Source organism: Papaver somniferum, chromosome 1 (assembly GCF_003573695.1).
Source record: "Papaver somniferum cultivar HN1 chromosome 1, ASM357369v1, whole genome shotgun sequence".
Lineage (NCBI taxonomy): Eukaryota > Viridiplantae > Streptophyta > Magnoliopsida > Ranunculales > Papaveraceae > Papaver > Papaver somniferum.
The window spans coordinates 197,160,939-197,181,050 of record NC_039358.1 but is presented as its reverse complement, the minus strand read 5'-3'; the positions used below and the strand labels follow the sequence as shown (position 1 = coordinate 197,181,050).

Below are 20,112 nucleotides of genomic sequence, written 5' to 3'. Positions count from 1 at the left end.
AAATCTGTGGATGTAGGTGACAATTGACCGAACCACGTAAAAAGATCTGTCTCCCTTTACATTTCTGCACTTTATCTTCTTTTATGTGTGTTACTGTATGTTTTGATGGTTAAGATCATCATGGGTGTAGGCATCAGAAAAGATGCAGCTACAAACATAAGATTACAGGATCAAAGATCAAGAATCACAACACGTGCAAGCTCAAGGTCAAGGACAAGAAGGAGTACGTCAAGACGTAGCCAATCTAGTCGAAGAGATTCCAGACAAGAACAACCTTTAGATAACATTGTTGAAATTTTTTAAGAAGATGATAACATACAGGGCCAACGCGGTAGATATCGCGTAGAGCAACAACCAGCTGGTGATCGGTACGTACAACAGGGCGATAATTACCGCATGCAAGAGGGTTACAGAGGCAATAGACGTAAACAAAAAGGCGAACGTTATCCCACACATCATGACCAGGATGATGAAGATGATGAAAAACAGGGAAGAATTAAATTGCAAGGAAGAGAAATGTTAAGAAATCAACATGACCGCGCAGAGGAAGATGAAAGGAATAATGCCGCACAGATGCATGCAAGGGATGAAAGAGAAAGACGCAGACGAAGAAGAGATGATGCTGAAGCGAGAGAGATACAAGAGGCTGTGCGTCAAAATAGACATGATAACAGAGCAAGGAAAGCAGGGTTGAAAAGACCCATGCAACAAGATGCAAACCAAATCATGAGTGAAGAAATCCTTAGAGAATTAGCAGAAATGAGAGAAATGATGACGGCGCGAAGAGATGGCGGTAGGCGACAATTAGATGAAGCAATAGAGGAAGCGGGAAAAACACCATTCGCAAGACATATACAACTCGTAGTAGTACCGCCTAAATGCAGCCTACCTGTATTTACTAACATCTTTGATGGAACCACATGTGCAGTGCAGCATATAAGGGCATATAGCCGATCCCTATTACAGTGGGAGGAAAATGACGCGGTGTTATGTAAATATTTTTCGGAGAGCCTGACAGGGGAAGCCTTGCAATGGTTTGAAGGATTTCCAATAGGACCATTCGATCATTTCATCACTTACAAAATATCTTCTTAGGACAATGCATCAGCAATAACGTGCTAAGACCAGGTATCGAAAAGGTGTTCAGCTTATACAGAAGAATCAATGAGAGCTTGCGCAACTTAACCACGTGTTGGAGGAGCATGTGTAGTGAAATGGCCGGACGAGTAGATGAGAGAAACCTTATACTAGCCTTCATTAATTCACTTTTTCCTACAGATCTATTGTATACGCAGATCTTTAGGACAAAAGATTTAATAACCATGGCGGAGTTACGCGAGTTCCAGGAAGAATACATCGCTCTTAAAGAAAAACAAAGAGAAATGGAGTACTACCCAGTTGCGGTAACGAACGCAAGAGAAGGGAATGCCAGTCTACTTCCAAGAACAACAAATGCCGTTGCAAGTACATCCCAAGGGAGTCAAGGAAAGAAGGTAATGGAAGAAGAGCAAAAGCTAGTAGCCATGGGCAGTAGACATCAAGAAGAGTTTGAAAGAGAGTATAGAGAAAAACAATTCAATGATCGTTGAGGAAATAACAAGATTCAAAGGCTTGATAACCAACCAGAAGGTTATGGAGGGGAAAAGCAATATTATAACCAAGGCCCAGGAGGTAATAAAGTGGTCTGGGAACAAATAAAGATGCCGCATCTAAACACCGTCATAGAAAAAATCTGGGAAGCGGTAACTTTAATGGAAGACATACCAGAGCCGCCAAATATGGGAAATGAACCACCACCAGGGAGGAGAAGTAGAGAATTCTGTGCTTATCATCGTTTCCACGGTCACACCACTAGCGACTGCAGAAATATAAAGAAAATTATACTCAGAATGATTGATCAGGGGAAACTAAACCACTTTCTAGTGCAACCGCAACATAATCTACCACCACCACTAGAAGGGCATGCACCAGGTATGGAGACAGGAAAGAATACGTATATGATGGAAGTAGGAGCGAAGGCGAAGAATTTATATTGCAATTCGATAATACATTCTTTCAGAAGCATAGAAGATTTCCACGATAATGTCCTAAGAAGAGTTTATGCAAGATATAGTGATGGAAGAGAGATAATCAACCTGGCAAAGGTATCACCACTGAAAGATTGGAAAAAACAACCTATTTCTTTTACCGCAGAAGAAGTACCAGGAGGTGGAGAACCGCACGAGAGCCCATTAGTGGTCAAGTTGGAAATCAACCCAAAAGCAAAAGCCGATGAAGATGTAGAGGATGATGCAAACACATGGGCTATAAATAGAATACTGATAGATCCTGGTAGTTCAGTCGATATACTTATACCATCAACTTACAAAATTTATGGTTTCAAAGGTTCGGCAAATAAACCAAAAGGGGAGATAACGATGTGAATCCCACTTAAGAGCATAACCACGGAAATAGTATTCTACGTGGTTGATGTGGAATCTCCGTATAATGCCTTGATAGGAAGACCATGGTTACACAACATTCAGGATGTGGCTTCAACCTTCCATCAATGCATCAAGTTTCCTTTGCCTCAAGGTGTAGGAGTAATAAGAGGGGATCTGATCGAGGAAAAGAGTTGCCATGAGATTGATGTCGATAAAAGTGAAGAGCGTGCAAACAAGTGAAGAGATTGAAAAAAGGAAATACGAGAAGGCGAAAGAGGTGAAAGGCTAATGGTTGATGTTGTGTCCAAAAGTGGACAAGTTAACAAGATCAATGCTGAAGCGGTAATTTCCGCGCATGAATGCAACAAGAGAATCAGAAAGACTGAATTTCAGGAAGGTGAATTGGTGTTGAGGCAAAAACCGCCCTACCAGAGAAATAGTAAAGGAAGCTTGGAGAACACATGGGATGGACCATACAGGATCAAGAAAGTTGTGGGAGATGAAATGTATGAATTAACAGATAACAAGGAAGGAAATCCATCTGGTCAACTTTGGAACCAAGTGTATTTGAAGAAATATGGTCCATGCGGCAGTCATAGCACGCCACAAGAAATAGAATGTATGTGAATAAAGATATTGGAAAGCATACGCGAACTCAATGAAGCATAGAAGGCGAAAGAAATAAACAAGTTATCTCAAATATAAAGTTCTTTAAGAGGTAGCTATTATGTAAGAGAATAAATAAAGATAGAAGACATCAGAATTATACTAATCAAGAGTATAAATGCAAATGAAAAAGTTCTTCTTTTTTATGCACATCAGTTATATCATATCAGAAAAAGGCAAAAATAAGACCTTATAATAAGACCTTAATAGAAGGCCACAGAAAAAAAAAGAATTTAACTAGGGAGCCTAGGCATCCAATTGTGGTGTGCACCCTAGTTCGTATATACAACAAGAGGCAAAAATAAGACCTAACACACGTCATAATTGGGGAAAATCTAGTAAGCATGACTTGGGGGAAAGCTACACCGACCCTGAAACCCGAGTCATGGAGATTTGGGGTGAAATGAAAGCCCATCTAGGAGAGGCGCCTTAGTCGAAAGATTAAGGTGACAAGGTCTCTCCTAAGGAGTGCAAAAACTCGATTAGGGCGCCGGGTACACGGTTGAGTCAAGAGTACCTGGGGCATCTGGGGCGTACCTTGCCGCTCTTGACAACTCTTGACTATGATGCACTTGCTCCTCAAGAAACCCCATTTAGAGTGCGGTCTCGTAACCACAAGCCATATCGGCGGAGGGATAAGAGGCCGGAAAAACAACTGATTGTTGCATCACTGGATGGAAGAGCCCACCCTAACCTGGTAGAGGTAAGCTTCCTTGAAGGGGCAGCCAGGGGGAATATAAGGACGACACCCTCCATTAGGGAGCTGAGTTGTGTCAAAAGACGCAAATATCATGCGGCTTTTTACTCATGGGGGGTAATAAGACTTGTCGTATTTGCTCGTCAATATATCCTGTAGAGGCAATAATACGAGAAGATGATAAGGCGAGATCAATGGGTCATTGCATGAAAATGTAAAGACCGCCTGGGATTTCGCCGAACAAAAGAAAAGAATACCTTAGGCAAAATAAGACCTCTAATTAGGGAGGAAAATAAGACCTCACAATAAAATCGAAGATTAACATTACTTTGCAGGAAACAAAGGAGCTCAAAGATAATCCACTTATACAATCCAAAGACAAGAAATAGGAGGATGTATAGACGCGAAATAATAAAACAGAATATAGCTGAGGCAGAAAACAAAGACACATTCGTAGGGAAAGGTAAAGAAAAGGTAATTCAGACATGAAATTAAATTATTTAGTTGTATAAACGAAGTATGTGAATAAATAAATGATAGATTACCGCATAATGAAATACGCACAAGGCAGATACACACATACATGATAACTTTACATATATCAATTTCCATGAATAAATGAAAATTCACACATTGTACTACATAATATCTGCATAACTCAATCATCTTGTGGCGAATAACAGAGGCAAGAATGGGAATGCAAGCATATAAAAGAGTGTTACTCGCCCCCATATGGTAGATTCACGCATGTGTTATATATTATTATTAATGAATATGCAACAAACTATTACCACAACAATACGTTATTACCACATGATTAACTCCAACTTTTGAAAAGAACGGTACTTTGCTTTTCATTTTTTAATAAGAGCAGGTGTAACAAGAGGAGAATTTACACTAAAGAAGCATCAAATTCTTAGAAATTCACATTGAAGAAAAAGTCTCAGAGACTAGGAAATATCCGATATACAAAGAACTGACAAAGAATTTACAAGTGTGAAAAGAGAGAAAAGATCTTCAGAAAGAATAACTATTTCCCACCTATGTCATCTTCATTACCCTCCTCAGCCTCAGAACCACTGCCCTCCTCATCAGTCTCTTCATATTCCTCATATTCTCCCTCACTAGCAGAGATGTCAGAACCTTCTTCATTAGGAGAAACTTCAGTGAAATTATAATTTGACAGAGGAATGTTATTATCGATGCAGACTTTCTTAACAGCCGCGTCACGAACGCGAACAACATCCTTGCTCAAATTGGAAACAGTGACACTCATCTTTTTCTGCGGTACTTAGAGTCACGAGCGAAACATCTCGCCTCTAGATTCTCAATTTTCTCAAGATACTTCTTCTCATCATCTGCGACAGAAAATCAGAAGGTTAAAGCCACATAAAAATGTCATTCAGGAAATAAAAAATGGATAAGAATAATAAACAACCTTCTTTTTTAGTAAGAATAGCCTCAACCAATTCAACATGATCAGACTCGAGGCTAACGGTTACAACTAAATCATTCCTAGAATTATCAATAACTCTAGCATCCCGCTATAATTCAACATCGTTTTCTATAAGAAGTCGAGAGTGAATCATATTATCTCGCTCTATCAGCGTGTTCTTTTCGCTTATAGCCCGATCTCTTTCCATTTGAACTTGGATATTAACATCATGAAACTCCTTTAAAGCCTTCGCACCGTTGAGGGTGATATTATCCTTCTCAGTTACAAGATTTTTATTTTTCGCTTCCAAAACTTTAATCAATCCTTTGGATTCACGATAACGACGCCTAAATCTATTGCAAGCGGATAACATGCTCCTATGTTCAGCTTTAAGAATTTCATATTTATACTTCAATTCCACTGGGTTAAAAGCTTCTATGTCAACGTCAACAATGTTATTTAAAGAAGAATTAAGATGTTCTAGAAGGATTTCATCATCAACGGGGTAGTGAATGGCCTCGAGATAAGTTGTAAATTTCTGCAAGAACGGACAATTAAAAGAAGAACGAAAATGACAAAGAATAAAGAATGAGGAAAAGATACATACCAATTAATTGATCATTTTTATTGAGGAGTTCTTCCACGCGGCTGGATCTAGAAGAGTAATCTCCCTTGAGCTTGGTATTTTCTGCTTTCAGAGTGCGAATATTCCTTTGAAGATCAGAAGTGACAGCATGAGACATACGGGCGTACTGCATTAATAAAAGGAAAGCGAAAGAATCAATAAAAGATATAGAATCATATTAAATTAGTAGCGAAGAATGACGCACAGGAAGAATACTAACCAAAGATCCAATTGCAAATTGAAAATTTGGATTCAATGCAGAGGCAACTCCCCGAAGAGATTCGCGACATAAAGAATGGGCGTCACATATCTTAACCACCGCTTCACAAGCACGGCCCAGTGAGGTATTATCAACACCACATAATGTGTCATAGAAAACACTTGACAACTGTCCCATAGAGGACTCAGACTCAGGGTTATTAGGGAGAAGGAGAGTATCATCTTCAGAATAAGAAGGAGAGGGAGAAGGAGCCTTTCGCTTTTTGGGTTGAAAGAAGATTTAGAGGTGGTTTTTTTGGACCTAATTTTATTCTTACCCTTAGTGCCTCCAGCTACCACCTACGCGAATAATGAGAGATAAGAAACAGAGGCAACAATATTGTTAAAATGAAACAAAGAGTATTTCTTACTTCATTATCATGCGAAGGTGACACATGAGGCAAATTTTTATTAGCTTTCTTTGTCTTCTTGCCAAAAACCAAAAGAAGTGATAAGAGAAACGAAAGATAAAAGGAAGGAGGTAAATAGATAAACAAAGTCAAAGGTAGCATACCACATTAGCTTCCTCGGGCCATTTAAACTCCCAAGGATTTTAAGCGAGAAAACCCGCATGTAGGGGAAGAGTTGAACCATCTTCGCTTCTGCCAGTTATGTAAGGACCCGCCAAAACAATAGGATACTCCACCCAACGAGTATCTTTTGATTTACGAGCAGAATTATTAGTAGAGTCATGAAAATCGACATCACGCATGATCCTTTCGTATTCCGCGACACCGTCCCTTCTTGTCAAGCGAATGCCCCATCGAAATGATTCATTCTTCATAATGGAAACATCATAGTGATTGAAGAAATTCCAACTGTATAATCCGTATGGTTGATCTCCTTATGGGCGTATTCTGGATTTCTTACTTCTATTGGATAAATGGATTCTAATCCTGCCGCACGACGAGCGTATTCTATAACTATCCTGATACAGTCACAACTCAACCGAAATATGCCGCGCGAAAATATCGCATCGGAAAGAATATCATAAAACAGAGGAGTTTGATGATTATAGAGGGGAATAGGAAGACCAGCAAGAAGTTGTCCCACTGAAATAATGATCTTCTGATCGTTCTACTGATCAAGCGAAAACCATTCAAGACCAAGCGTAGAAGAAGGTTCTGATCCAGGAGGGATGGATAGTGAGAAGCCTCTTTGACCAAATTCGACCTTTAATCTTTTGAATTCTCTATCATTCTTCCAACCAGCTTTAAGAGGCATTTTCAGTATGTGAATGCAAGATAATGAAAGATTACTCAAAATGATCAAATCAATCAAAATCAGGATGATCAAGATGCCGATAATGAGAAAAAGAGTATGAGAATGAAGAAAGTAAAGGAAAAAGAACGATAAAAATGATGAAAATAGAAAGCGAAGTAAAAGGTAATAATCAGGTCAAAGCTTTATTGAAAACGGAAGAAACTCAGCAGAAGAAGATAAAGGTTGCAGAGAAAGAAAAGAAAGTAAAAAGAAGAAGGAGGAAGACGTTTGGCAGTAAATAAGAGATTTACTCCCGATTCCCAAGAGATCCTTTCTCACTAATATGTCGATTAAGAATAGCGGTTATTAGAGACGTGTCAGATAGTAAGTGGTTGAAAAGACACGCGTAAGTTGTCACGTCAAAATCACGGGAATGTGTCGGAAGATAAGAATACGAAAAGATGAATGGGTGCGGCAGCATAATTTAAGATTTCTCATACCACTCTCTTTACCAAAAGAGCAACATGAGAAGAGGCAAAATGTGGGTACAAAATACCTGAACACCTATCAGATATGCGAAATTGGACTGAGCAAAGACGACCGCATACTTCATATCCAGAATGACTCACCAGATGACGCCACTCTAAGTCACGAAGAAAATGTGAAGACCTGTGTGGCAGTAAAGAAACCACGCGGCGATGGTGAAGTCTACGCGACATTGACGCACGTCAGATCCGAAATTAGGGGCTTTATTAGCTGTCCTCCACTATGTAAACTCTTATATAAGGAGCCAAGCGACCTTGTGTAGAGGGGAGATCTTTTTGAGAGCTTAGACAAGATATTTAGGAGAGAGAAATATTATTTGCTTCCCAAGTTAGGGTTTTCTCATAACTTTGTATCTGATTTGAAGATTTTAATGAAAGTTCTTATGATTCTTATGATGATTATTTAGATTGTTCTATAGATTTTACTAAGGGCGTGGTTGTAGGATTTCCCGCAACTACAGATAATAAGTTAAACCATTTTCATACCCAATCCAATAGTCGAGACCTTTATCACTGTTTATATTTTGATAAGGAATAAGCACCTTGTGGTTATGGATATTACCACCATGTACTTCTTCTTATCCACAAAGTACCGTCTGATACAGTAAGAAAATCTGTAAGCGAACATGAGAATTGGTTTCTTTCGAGATTCAACCAAGTGATGTTTGTAAAATTGTTGATCTTTATTAATTAAGTTAAACCATACCTTAGAAGCACAGGTGAACTTGATCAAAGACTTGACAGGTAATTTGCAGAAGTATGTCTTCATGAATATCATCAAAAACAACACTACTAAGTTTCACCTTCTTCCTCGTCTTATTGCTTCTTCTTTGTTTTCTTCAAGTTATCTAAAATTAAGGGGGAAAAAAATCAGTAAAAAATAAAATTTAAAATAAATAAATTAACAAAATCAATAATTAAAATCAACCAGTAATAAAATAAAAAAGGATTTGTAAGCTACTTTGCTTACCTCAGTTTCAATTCTTTGCCGATAAAAAAAAAAAGTAAGACCCTAAGGAGGTTCCGAAAATATATTATACTCCTACTTTTTAGGAATTCTTTGCGGTTTTTTACGGGTTCACTCATGTTCTATCAGATGAAGAGAGGATAACCGGATAAGAATCTGCCACAAGATTCTAATACGTGTACCCGATTCATGAAGTGTCACGTACTTACAATACTTCAAAAGATGATGAAACTCATGATGATCAAGATATGATGGGCGTAAAGACGTAAAGTTGTTCCCGATACACGTGGATTCGGGATGGTAATTAGGGACGGTAAATATGATGCCATAAGAGCATTTCCAACGGGAACTTGGTGTGAATTCACAGGTAATCTTTTTTCACGGGATGTGAAACCAAAATTCCCTTAACTTAAGGGGTGAAAATTATTCATCTCCAACCATAAAATTTTTAACTTATTTTGGTTGAAAATAATTAAGTAGTTAATCCTAATCTTAGATATTGATGATTAGGATATTCACATCCTCTAAGACAACCTCCAAAACTAGAGGATGACTGAGGATGTCTAGATAATTACCATCCATGTAATCTTCACATTCTCTTTTAACATTGCCGTTGGAGTAGCAATTTTGTCAAAAAATCACATAAATCCTATGTGGCCTAATTAATAGGAAGTTGAGGATGTGCCGTTGGAGATGCTCTAAGAAATTTGACAAAGTTTGAATCGGACTGGTTGAGTCTACCCAACCAGCTTTATAAAAAAGACTAGTGATTCCACTAGGAATATTTTCGACCTCCATCAGTATAACATTAAGAGGAAGTGAGAAATTGGTGGAAAGAATAAACTGGCTAAACAAACAAAAACAAGGGTCTGTAATTTATGTTGCAAGGGAAGGAAACGGAACCTAGTCAAGAACAAGTGAACGAGTTGGTTATTGGGTCAAAATCGTCCGATTTTGACGAGGGGAAATTGAACGATGCCTATGGAAATGCCTTTGCTCAGTATTATTAAAGAACACAAAAATTAGTAACTGTGCTATTTTTAGTTCTTCTGGTAAAGTTACACTTTTTTTTTTTTTTTAAATTTACTATATTTCCTTCAAGTCCTTCAAACATTTAGTAAATTCTGGGTTGCCCCAACTGGTGCGCGGGTCATCTGGTATAAAGTAGGATATTTTTTATTGCCTGCTGGGTTAAACCCAGCTAAAGCCACGCAGTTCACGTTTTGGTGGTGTGAGTGAGACAACCACTCTTCCTCTGGATCCAATTATTGAAATATCTGAAGAAGCCGAGAACAAAAAGCTTTAAAAGATTACCAATGGAGGAATAGTAAAAAGTAATGGAAACCACACCACTACTCCCTCCCAGGTATGTAATCAACCTCAATTCGATCGATTGAGATATACATGTAAACAGTGTACTTGTTTGTGATTAAACGTCTAAGTTCACGATACAAGAATTATGTCCCAATAATAGACTCCCAAGTGTCCATTAAGTAACCCCATTTACGCCCCCATATATCAATCAATCATTTTTTTTTTTGATGGGAAAATGAAACCTTTTATCAATCATGATTCTAGTAGTTTAAATCACTTCAAACCAGGGGCAGAGCTAGAAATCTAGCTATGGGGAGCCAAAACTTTTTCAAGGTTGACAAGATTGCAAAAATGGCTTTGGATCCCATGTTATCAAAAAAATGCTTGGGAGACAGCCCAGCAGGGAACACAACCCCTGCAATGAGCTAGCTCCGCCCTGCTTCAAAACACCCATGACGGGCTATAAGGCGAACATGCCACCGGATAGTCTGTAGTGTACAACCCCAAATCAATGTTGGAAACCCCCTCTAGCAATCTTGAACCCGCTTAAACCTGTGAAACATTTCCAGTGGGTTTCCTAATGTGGTGTACATGGAATTGAAGAAATCAGAGATTATCCCACTTTGGGCAGGCATGAAATTCCCATAATAAATACCAGATGCGATTCACAGAAGTTTGAACCGAAAGAAGTTAACCATTGTGGTATGTCATTCCAGTTTCTTTTGTTTTTAGAGTTCTATTAGAATCCAATTTCATTATGGCTTTAGAATTTGTGCTCTTCAAGTGTTAGATGAAATTCCTCAACCAAACTTAGGTTTTTTTGTTGCCCCAAAACACGGAAAAAATCCCACAAAACACGGCTTAGATAAATTTTCCAAAATATCTATCTACATATCTGCCCTCTGCAGCTCCAGCCCATCATCGTGTGCAACAATGGAGGAAATCCAAGAAACTGCTTCCGGGAAAGAATCTGATCAACCAAGGAGTTATTGGAGATGGAGCAAAACTGATTTCTTTCCTGAACAATCTTTTCAGAACTGGGGCACATACAAAACGGCAATCACTGAATCCGGGTCAAGATTCAAAGATCGTTTCCTCAACCGTTCAACCGATTCTTTCGAGCTCAATGTGCTGCAGAAGCAAAGTGAAAACACCTTGCACAGATGCCTTACATGGTGGGATCTTATGTGGCTCAGCTTTGGTTCTGTTGTTGGTACTGGCATTTTTGTGCTTACTGGACAAGAAGCACATAACCATGCAGGTTCTGCTATTGTTATATCATATGCGATTTCAGGTCTCTCAGCTTTGTTATCTGTTTTCTGTTATACAGAATTCGCAGTGGAAGTTCCGGTTGCTGGTGGTTCTTTTTCTTATTTGAGGATTGAATTAGGAGATTTTGTAGCTTTTATTGCTGCAGGTAATATACTCTTGGAAGCTGTAGTTGGTGCTGCTGGATTAGCTAGATCCTGGACATCGTACTTTGCTACAATTATCAATCGTAATCCTGATTCTTTGCGAATACATATTAGTAGCTTTGCTGAAGGTTATAATATGTTAGACCCAATTGCTGTTGTAGTGTTATTAATAACCAACACTATTGCGATGCTCGGTACAAGAGGTGCTTCGAAACTGAACTGGATTGCATCTCTTGTTAGTGTTGCATTGATTGTTTTTATAGTAATAGCTGGTTGCGTGAAAGGAAGTGTTGATAATTTAACTCCCTTTGCTCCATATGGAGCAGGAGGTATTTTTCAAGCTGCAGCAGTTCTGTTTTGGGCATACACAGGATTTGATATGGTTGCAACTATGGCAGAAGAGACTAAGAAACCTGAAAAGGATATACCGATAGGGTTAATCGGTTCCATGTCAATGATCACTATAGTTTATTGTTTGATGGCTTTGTCACTAAGTATGATGCAGAAATATAATGAGATAGATGTGAATGCAGCTTATTCAGTTGCATTTCAAAGTGTGGGCCTGAAATGGGCAAAGTATTTAGTTGCAGCTGGTGCTCTTAAGGGAATGACTACTGGATTAATTGTAGGTGGGTTAGGGCAAGCACGTTACACCACACAGATTGCTCGATCCCATATGATCCCACCTTGGTTTGCTTTGGTGCATCCAAAAACAGGAACACCCATTTATGCAGCCTTATTAGTAACCATATGTTCCGCCTGTGTGGCTTTGTTCTCAAGTTTGGATGTACTATCTAGTGTTTCTTCGCTCAGCACTCTATTCATCTTCATGTTAATGGCTGTTGCATTGATTGTTAGGCGATATAACGGGAGGAATGTCTCTTCTACTCTTGATCGCTGCAAATTGGGTTTGTTTCTATTCATGATAATCGGTTCATCTATTGGAACATCAGTTTATTATAGCCGTAATGCTAATGGATGGATTGGACATATGATAACCATACCCATTTGGGTTCTTGGGAATTTTGGAATTATGATTTTTCTTCCTCAGCAGCATTTTCCAAAGGTCTGGGGTGTTCCATTGGTTCCATGGCTGCCATCTTTGTCAATTGGATTAAACTTGTTTCTAATTGGATCACTTGGTACTGAAGCTTTTGTGAGATTCGGAATCTGTACACTGGTGATGCTTGTGTACTATCTATTTTGTGGTCTTCATGCGACATATGACGTTGCACACCAGAGGCAAGATGTTCCAGGAAACGTACAGGTAAACAGAAACGGAACAATGTGATGTTCTTATTGATTCTAACACTAATCTCTCTAAATATTGACACTGTTGAACATCATTAACTGGGAGTTGATAATTTTCTGGTGATCAAGGATGCTAACAATAAGGGGAAAACAACAGATGAAGCAGAGAGTGGAGCAGCGGCAGAAAGGAGTTAAAGCTGCAAAAGGTGGAACTTGAAGGAGATGGGTGCAATGCATCATAATCACGCGTCTCTCCTTAGTTCATAGTTCATAGTAAGATTGGCATTGATACCTATATTTTGTGAAGTCTATTTTTTTTTCTCCTGCATCCCTTGTCTTGTTTACCAAACTCTAAGTTTAAATTCAATTTTTTGTGTACAAGATATCTTTGTTTTGTTGAAGCATTTTGTGACTTTCCCCTATCTAAATAAATTTCTTTGATCATAAATAAACATAAGTATTTATCAACGAGGATACAATTCAGAAACAGATGCCTGATTCACGCTCCATGCCTCTTCCACTGCTTGATTAGACGCAAAATATGCAGGTCGTGTAGGTAATGGGAGAGTCATTGTGTTGCAAGTAAGCATTAAGATGACTGAGCCAATGGTAGGTCTATCAGCAATACTGTCTTGAACACATAATAGGGCAATGTGGATACACCTCATTACTTCGTCTTTCGGACAACTATCTTTGAAACTGGAATCAAGCACTTCTAAAGCTGATCCTCTCTGCCAATGAATCCATGTCTGCAACAACACATTTGTTATTTAATTTTTTTTTTCTTATACTTGATAAAATTTATTCTAGGTAGAGAACCCAAACAATTAAAATCACTCACATAAGTCAGAAGATTTTGTGCATCTCCTGAATCCGTCATATAAAGATAGGTAATTTTCTTCCCGCTAAGAATCTCAAGAACTAGAACACCGAAACTAAAAACATCTGATTTCACACAAAAATGTCCGTTTCGTGCATACTCTGGAGCCATATATCCACTGTAATATCCATTTATGAAATGAATAAGTATTTCATAGTCTGATAGTCCAAATTCATTACGTAATCTGAAGAATTTCCATATATGTACTTACTATGTTCCTGCAATTCTACTTGTATTAGCTTGAGTTTGATCTACCTCAAAAAGCTTTGCCATTCCAAAGTCTGAAATCTTTGGAATCATATCTTCGTCTAATAATATATTGCTAGTTTTGAGATCTAGGTGAATTATCCTGAGTCGAGAATCCTCATGAAGATAAAGAAGACCTCTAGCAATTTCTCCAACGATCTTGTATCGTTTTCCCCAATCTAACAGGTTTCGTTTCACAGTATCTACAGACATTTATATTAATTTGTAAAAAGTTACAGTGCACCCATATTTCTCAAGCAATGCACATATATTTTCACCAATAAAAAGAAAAACGCACACATACATACCGAATATGAATTGGTTGAGACTGGCATGCATCAACTCATACACAAGTAGTTTCTCTTGTCCATGTAAACAAAAACCAATTAATCTTACAAGATTCCTGTGTTGAATTTTAGCTAACAACAACACTTCATTCTTAAACTCCGGATCACCTTGACCTGAGTTCTTACAAAGTCTTTTCACAGCTATTTCTTGTCCATCAGATAATACACCCTCAAGACGCTAATAGCAAGTTAGAATTCAGCTCTTAAATCAGAATCTTTGCAAGTATTAAAATATATGCACCTTATAAACAGGGCCAAATCCACCTTCTCCCAACTTATTATCCTCGGAGAAGTTATTTGTTGCTGCACTTAAAATATTGAAGTTGAATAGTAATAATTCTGCACTTTGAATATCTGGATTCTTATCTGTCAGAAACCATGACAAGTAAGGATTTGATATAGATCATGCATATAGAAAGTGATAGAGATTATAAATAATATATCAAGTGTTTGGGTAAAAGTGATATTAACTCTTTTCCAGAAACAGAGGGAGTATTTTATTTTAAGTTCATTATGACGATATTAGCAATGGGGGACAATAATCCTTTTACACTACTTACCAAAATAGTTGTTATTTATCTTCTTTCTCTTATGGAAACAAAACCACCAAACAGCAATGTAGGATAGTAGTACTGCAGCTACCAATGGAACGGTGATGCTAGTAACAAGCTTTGTTGAATCCTTCCTATTCGCTACATATGCAATTACGAAGTAAATTATCAATTTGAAAATATTTTCTTCCGAGAACAACATGGAAAACAAGCTAATACTTGGCTTAAAGTACTTACAATTAGTTTTACTCCATGACGCTTGAAGAGTTGGAGGTGATGCTTGAAGAGGTTGAATAGATACTTGAGTTATATGCATATAATTCCCATAGAAAGGCTTATACTCAAATCTGAAATTACAACTTGGAAATAGAACTCTTGCCCCTTGTGCATCATAAGGTAATCTCTGAAGAGCTGATCTTAGACATTTACAACAGAGCCTTGGTGTCAAATCTGGTGTACACCGAACCGTTGCATAAACTTGATTAAATCTTGTGTAATTTGCTGAACCAGTAGCATATAAAGGACTATTGGAAGAAGTATTGCTACCAGCTTCAATTACTAATTCATCTAGTAATCTAGTTACGGTGTCCATATACTGAACTTGGTTTGCGATGATGCTATTGTTTAAATACTTTATAACAGATGATGGTTCTTCATTCAAGATTGAGAAGTAATTCTCATCTGAATACCTTAAAATACATCCGTTGTAGAACCCGATAGCTGTTTTTGTATTTGGACACTCTCGCATTACTCTTTCAGTTGCAGTCTGAACGTATACTGAACATATCGCTGGTTCAATATCCTCTTGACAGTGTAACGATCCATAAGCAGTATTTGGGTTTCTTCCGATTGTAATGTTACGGTAACCATATTGAGAAATTGTGTTGTTTGTGAATGTAGTTGAGAGAGATGAGAGTAAGAGATTGAGATTGGTTTGATATGTACTATTGGCTGTGTAATTCCTACCTAAACAAAATGTCGAAGATAAGTACACTGGAGTACGTTGCTGAAGAGCGTGTGCAGTTATTATTTGATCATAGTAAGATATGAAAATGAAATTGAATAAGATAATTTGGTGGGTACTAGAGAAACAACCCTTTGCTTGTTTTTGTGATGACATATCATAAACAACTCAAAATTTTGTATATTTGTTTTGGTATATAAATGAAATCTATAAAGCGTGGGGTGTGAACTAAAATGTAGATTTTTAAGCACATTTTTGTGGTGATCAAATGTTTCTGCGCTGGAATTATTAGAAGTGAGCCAACAATACAAGTCAGTGCAGTCAAATGCACAGTACACTAAAAATGTACCGGCCATGCAGCATGACAGGTTATACATCACGCGGTCAAGTGCACGATTGTCACCGCATTATCGCTATAATAACATCTCTGATGTTTTTGCTTTTTGGTTATACATTAGATCTAGCTATACTAAGACACTTTTATTTTTTTTCTTTAATGAATCTTACTCGGCAACCTTACATTCAAATCAGAAAATGAAAGACGCAAGTGTCACAACTCCTTCCAAAAAAGTATTGTGTGTACACATATATCTCACTATCAGACACGTGTATATAAAAAGATACGTGGAAAGCATGCAGGCCAAAACATCAAAACATGATGCGCTACGAAACACCAAATAAACCCCGAGGAGTTACTTTATCTCATCCCCAAAAGAGAAGCTAAGATCAACGGTGGAGAGAAAGTTAGCTGACACGGACGTGACAGGGGCAGAAGACACTTGTCTGACACGAGCAGACCCCTCAACTACCCACATTAAACACTCTGAGCAGTGTACGTGTCGATCAACCTGTGGAACGAGCGAGGATGCCTCTGCGGGATCAAGGGGCAAACACAGACCTCTGCGTGATAGACGCAAGGACACAAGAAGATAAGGTTCCAACGGCCTTCAGAGCTGGGTCCCACATTCTAACCTTATAAATACCCCGTCTCCACCAAGAGGAAAGGGGATCGGAAAAATCAGGAAGGGAAGGAGAGAGAGAGAGATTGAAAGTGTAAGTTAATCATTTAGAAGAGAGAAACATGTAAACTCAAAAGTCATTCGACTATTCGTGTAACCGTGAAGAATATAGTAAAACAACAAACCTCGTGGACGTAGGCCTTAGTGCTGAACCACGTAAACCCTGGTCTTGTTTACATTTCAGCACTTTATATTTATTTAGCCCCATGGATCTTTACTTATACGTTTTGCTTTCTTTGTTTGTACTTATATCCCGTGCGCAAACGCCTCGCATGGAGTTGTTAGATGAGGCTATGATAAACCCGAAGGTTTTGAACCAAGGAATCAACACTAGGATATCATCATCACAAATATCTTTAGATGATGATGAATGATTGTGAGCATTCGGATCCCTTCGTGGTTTGTGTGTTCACAATTTGGCGCTAGAAACAGGGACTTCGTCCCGGTAAAAGGTTTATCTTGTCCTGTGATTTCATTTTAAATTGGCATATGATTGCTCTGATTTATCAGCTCAGACCGTATAGATCATTTGTTAACTGTATTGTATTCAAAAACCCACCTTTTATCTTCGATAAGATTTATTGTTCTAATCTGCGGATTTACGATTTTCTTTAGATCTCGTGCGAACCCGTCTCTCTGGGGGTTTTTTCGTAGTTTTTATACTAAGGATCTCCTTTAATAAAACTTTAACCCGTGTATTGTAACTTGCGTGTATTAATCCTCTCCTGGAAGAATGTATTTCGCCAACTAACCCTCTTCACGCGGATATTCCCGTTTTTTGTTTGAAATGCCTTATGCAGAAAGAACGTATTGTGAGTAAAGAAGGCGAGTTTCGGCGAGATTTCATTGTCAACAAAAGGAAACGTGATGGAAAAGACGCAGGAAGCAGGAAAATCCAAAGCTTTGTCAAAATAAACACCCAGGACAACCCCAGTCATCACCCGAAACAAGCAGAAAGGAGATAAAGCTAAAATGACCAGTCAAAGGCAAGATACTGCGGAAATCACTTCACCTATGAACTCTAATTCAGTTGCAGCGGCGGCTCTCAGAGCAGTAGCGACAAAGTACGGTGCGGCTGCGGTAGTCCCGAAGGCTGCAGAGGCTAGCAATACTTGCGCCATGAATCAACTTAATCAACCAAGAGAAAGGGTGGATGAATCCAGAACATTCCAACCCGTGCACCTTCTAACTTTTGGAATGCCACCAACAAATGATCAAAATCAAACCATACCGGCGGCTCTAGCACCGCAGAGGGGCACTCACCCCAATTTGGAAATTCCAGCAACCGAAGCTGAACCCCTGCCACCTTTAGTGCAGACCGTGGAGGAGGGCGGCACCATGGCTGTAGTAGCACGCGCTGGGACTCCCAATCAGGGGTCCAACCAATCACATCGACTGATGGCTGAGCTTGAGGAACTGAAGAAGAGCCAGCAGGTTTACGCAGATGCTGTAGCCCTGTTGGCCAGAGAAAATCAAGATTTAAAGGAGCGGATTGCTCTAAGCACGAAGACCAGCCAACAACTTGATGAAGCAAACTCCAAAGCACCAGAGCCAAACCGAAACTGTAGAGTCGTCATAGCGGCTAATGAAGACGCGAAAAGGGGAAGTAGCGTATCCGACCCGGATTATGACGATGGAGAGTCAGACGGTAACGAGCAGAAGAATTTAGGGCACCACCTCGCAATGGAAGAACTACGAGATGAGATGATGGCCGAGATCAGGCAATTAAAAAATAAACAAGGCGGGGGGAGGTTAGAAGAGGTCATGAGAGAAGCTAACTCCACGCCCTTAACTCATCGCTTGGCCAACACCCCTATTCCACTGAAATGCCCTGTCCCAACGTTCGAATGCTATGATGGATCCAGTGACCCTGCTGCACATATTCGGTACTACAACCGTGTCTTAGCTAGATGGGGTCAGAACGACGCCGTACTCTGCAGATACTTCCCGTCAAGCCTGAAGGGATCGGCGTTATCATGGTTCGATAATCTGCCACCAAACTCCATCCACTCATACGACCAACTCGCAGAGAAATTCTTAAGAACGTACATGTACAACAAGACTGTAAACACCGGAATGGATAAGCTCTTTTCACTAGCGATTGGCTACAAGGAAACCACGAGGGAGTACACTAACAGATGGCACAAGATCTGCCAAGCCATAGGGAGCGTGGACCCAGTGGTAAGCATCAATTGCTACAAATGGGGCTTAGACCGAATGAGTCCCCTATTTGTTGAAATTCATGGGAGCGTGCCTAAGACAGAGGCGGATCTTCGAATAATTATCGAAGAGAACGCTCGACTTGAAGAAATTCAACGGGAAAACCCGAGGGCATATCCGCAGAGGTATAACCGCACCAATTCAGCGGAACAAACCAATGGGGCCAAAAGGAGTTGCTCAGGGGAGAGACCTCACGAAGATAGGAAGGAACGAAGGGATGAACGAAGAGCAGGTGACCGAAAATTCTAAGATCAAGTTTACACGAAACTCAACGCTAGCTATGCTCGTATCCTACGAGAGATCAAAGGGAGGGAAAACTTGGAGTGGCCATGGTCTAAGGGAAAGCAGCCCCCGAGATCCGAGAAGTCTAAAGATTACTGTGAATATCATTGTTTCAACGGACATCAGACCGAAAAGTGCAAGAACCTTAAAATAATGATCCAAAAATTAATTGATGCGGGAGAGCTCAAACATTACGTACGAAAGGATGTTACCGAGGACAGATCCAAGCGAACCAAACCAGTCCAACTTCCGGAAGGAAACCGAACAATCAACACCATCTCGTGTTCTGAAGCCACAGGACCCTCACTTACAACGCAGATAGGAAAGAGGTTACGGAAGCAATTCGAAGACCGCTGCGAATTATATAAGGTCGATGGGATAATGGTGGACGAACACGAAGAATGGATGGAATCTCCTATCATCTTCGATGCCGAGGATATCGAAGAAGATATGGAAGACCATAACGATCCCTTGGTCCTAACACTACCAGTAGCTGGATGTAACCTCAAAAAGATCCTCATAGACGGGGGAAGCTCCGTAAACGTCCTATTTTACGATGCATTCAAACGGATGAAGCTCCATGATGAACAATTAATGACCTCTTATCACACCATCTACGGATTCAATGGAGCAGCCACGAAGCCCTTGGGAGACATCGTGTTGCAGGTTAACGCAGGGCCCATGAAACTGGAAACCCGATTCAGTGTGGTGGACACCCCTTCCCCCTACAACGCTATTATTGGACGAAAATGGATACATAAGCTCAAAGGAGTTGCGGCAACATACCACCAATATCTCAGATTT

The 20,112-nt window shown here is 39.4% G+C and overlaps 4 protein-coding genes across 5 annotated transcripts; 2 read left to right on the top strand and 2 right to left on the bottom strand.

Moving 5' to 3' along the window:
- The first annotated feature begins 1,700 nt into the window (after positions 1 to 1,700).
- On the top strand, positions 1,701 to 2,663 carry LOC113357086. The gene is made up of 2 exons (XM_026600355.1): positions 1,701 to 2,385; positions 2,500 to 2,663. Exons 1-2 carry the CDS (start codon positions 1,701 to 1,703, stop codon positions 2,661 to 2,663), a joined length of 849 nt encoding a protein of 282 aa, XP_026456140.1.
- A 2,027-nt stretch (positions 2,664 to 4,690) lies between these two features.
- On the bottom strand, positions 4,691 to 6,634 carry LOC113334845. The gene is made up of 5 exons (XM_026581064.1): positions 6,619 to 6,634; positions 6,476 to 6,529; positions 6,067 to 6,404; positions 5,829 to 5,973; positions 4,691 to 5,144 (listed from the first exon to the last, which is right to left on the bottom strand). The coding sequence occupies exons 3-5, from the start codon at positions 6,241 to 6,243 to the stop codon at positions 5,059 to 5,061; spliced, it is 408 nt and encodes a 135-aa protein (XP_026436849.1). The 5' UTR covers positions 6,244 to 6,404; positions 6,476 to 6,529; positions 6,619 to 6,634; the 3' UTR covers positions 4,691 to 5,058.
- Positions 6,635 to 10,031: 3,397 nt separating this feature from the next.
- LOC113311228 (cationic amino acid transporter 5-like) lies at positions 10,032 to 13,177 on the top strand. Of its 2 annotated transcripts, none has more exons than XM_026560074.1 (3): positions 10,032 to 10,185; positions 11,042 to 12,815; positions 12,929 to 13,177. In XM_026560074.1, the coding sequence occupies exons 1-3, from the start codon at positions 10,157 to 10,159 to the stop codon at positions 12,992 to 12,994; spliced, it is 1,869 nt and encodes a 622-aa protein (XP_026415859.1). In that variant the 5' UTR covers positions 10,032 to 10,156; the 3' UTR covers positions 12,995 to 13,177. The 2 variants fall into 2 exon arrangements, with proteins under 2 accessions (XP_026415859.1, XP_026415864.1); XM_026560079.1 differs by having other exon boundaries at positions 10,047 to 10,835.
- Positions 13,140 to 15,943, bottom strand: LOC113357079 (cysteine-rich receptor-like protein kinase 15). Its single transcript, XM_026600350.1, has 7 exons — positions 15,061 to 15,943; positions 14,833 to 14,964; positions 14,514 to 14,638; positions 14,234 to 14,450; positions 13,891 to 14,128; positions 13,641 to 13,797; positions 13,140 to 13,548 (listed from the first exon to the last, which is right to left on the bottom strand). The coding sequence occupies exons 1-7, from the start codon at positions 15,941 to 15,943 to the stop codon at positions 13,264 to 13,266; spliced, it is 2,037 nt and encodes a 678-aa protein (XP_026456135.1). The 3' UTR covers positions 13,140 to 13,263.
- Positions 15,944 to 20,112: the final 4,169 nt, after the last annotated feature.

Excerpts from the sequence above, each read along its gene's own strand:
- LOC113357086 (XM_026600355.1), top strand. The coding sequence starts at position 1,701 with ATGCCGCATCTAAACACCGTCATAGAAAAAATCTGGGAAGCGGTAACT. Across the intron at positions 2,386-2,499 it reads CAAAATTTATGGTTTCAAAG|GAAGACCATGGTTACACAAC; the intron begins GTTCGGCAAATA and ends ATGCCTTGATAG.
- LOC113311228 (XM_026560074.1), top strand. The coding sequence starts at position 10,157 with ATGGAAACCACACCACTACTCCCTCCCAG. Across the intron at positions 10,186-11,041 it reads ACACCACTACTCCCTCCCAG|CTCCAGCCCATCATCGTGTG; the intron begins GTATGTAATCAA and ends TGCCCTCTGCAG. Across the intron at positions 12,816-12,928 it reads ATGTTCCAGGAAACGTACAG|GATGCTAACAATAAGGGGAA; the intron begins GTAAACAGAAAC and ends CTGGTGATCAAG.
- LOC113334845 (XM_026581064.1), bottom strand. The coding sequence starts at position 6,243 with ATGGGACAGTTGTCAAGTGTTTTCTATGACACATTATGTGGTGTTGAT. Across the intron at positions 5,974-6,066 it reads AATTTGCAATTGGATCTTTG|TACGCCCGTATGTCTCATGC; the intron begins GTTAGTATTCTT and ends TTATTAATGCAG. Across the intron at positions 5,145-5,828 it reads TAAAAATGATCAATTAATTG|ATGATGAGAAGAAGTATCTT; the intron begins GTATGTATCTTT and ends TTTCTGTCGCAG.
- LOC113357079 (XM_026600350.1), bottom strand. The coding sequence starts at position 15,943 with ATGTCATCACAAAAACAAGCAAAGGGTTGTTTCTCTAGTACCCACCAA. Across the intron at positions 14,639-14,832 it reads GATAAATAACAACTATTTTG|ATAAGAATCCAGATATTCAA; the intron begins GTAAGTAGTGTA and ends GGTTTCTGACAG. Across the intron at positions 13,798-13,890 it reads AGTAGAATTGCAGGAACATA|TGGATATATGGCTCCAGAGT; the intron begins GTAAGTACATAT and ends TGGATATTACAG.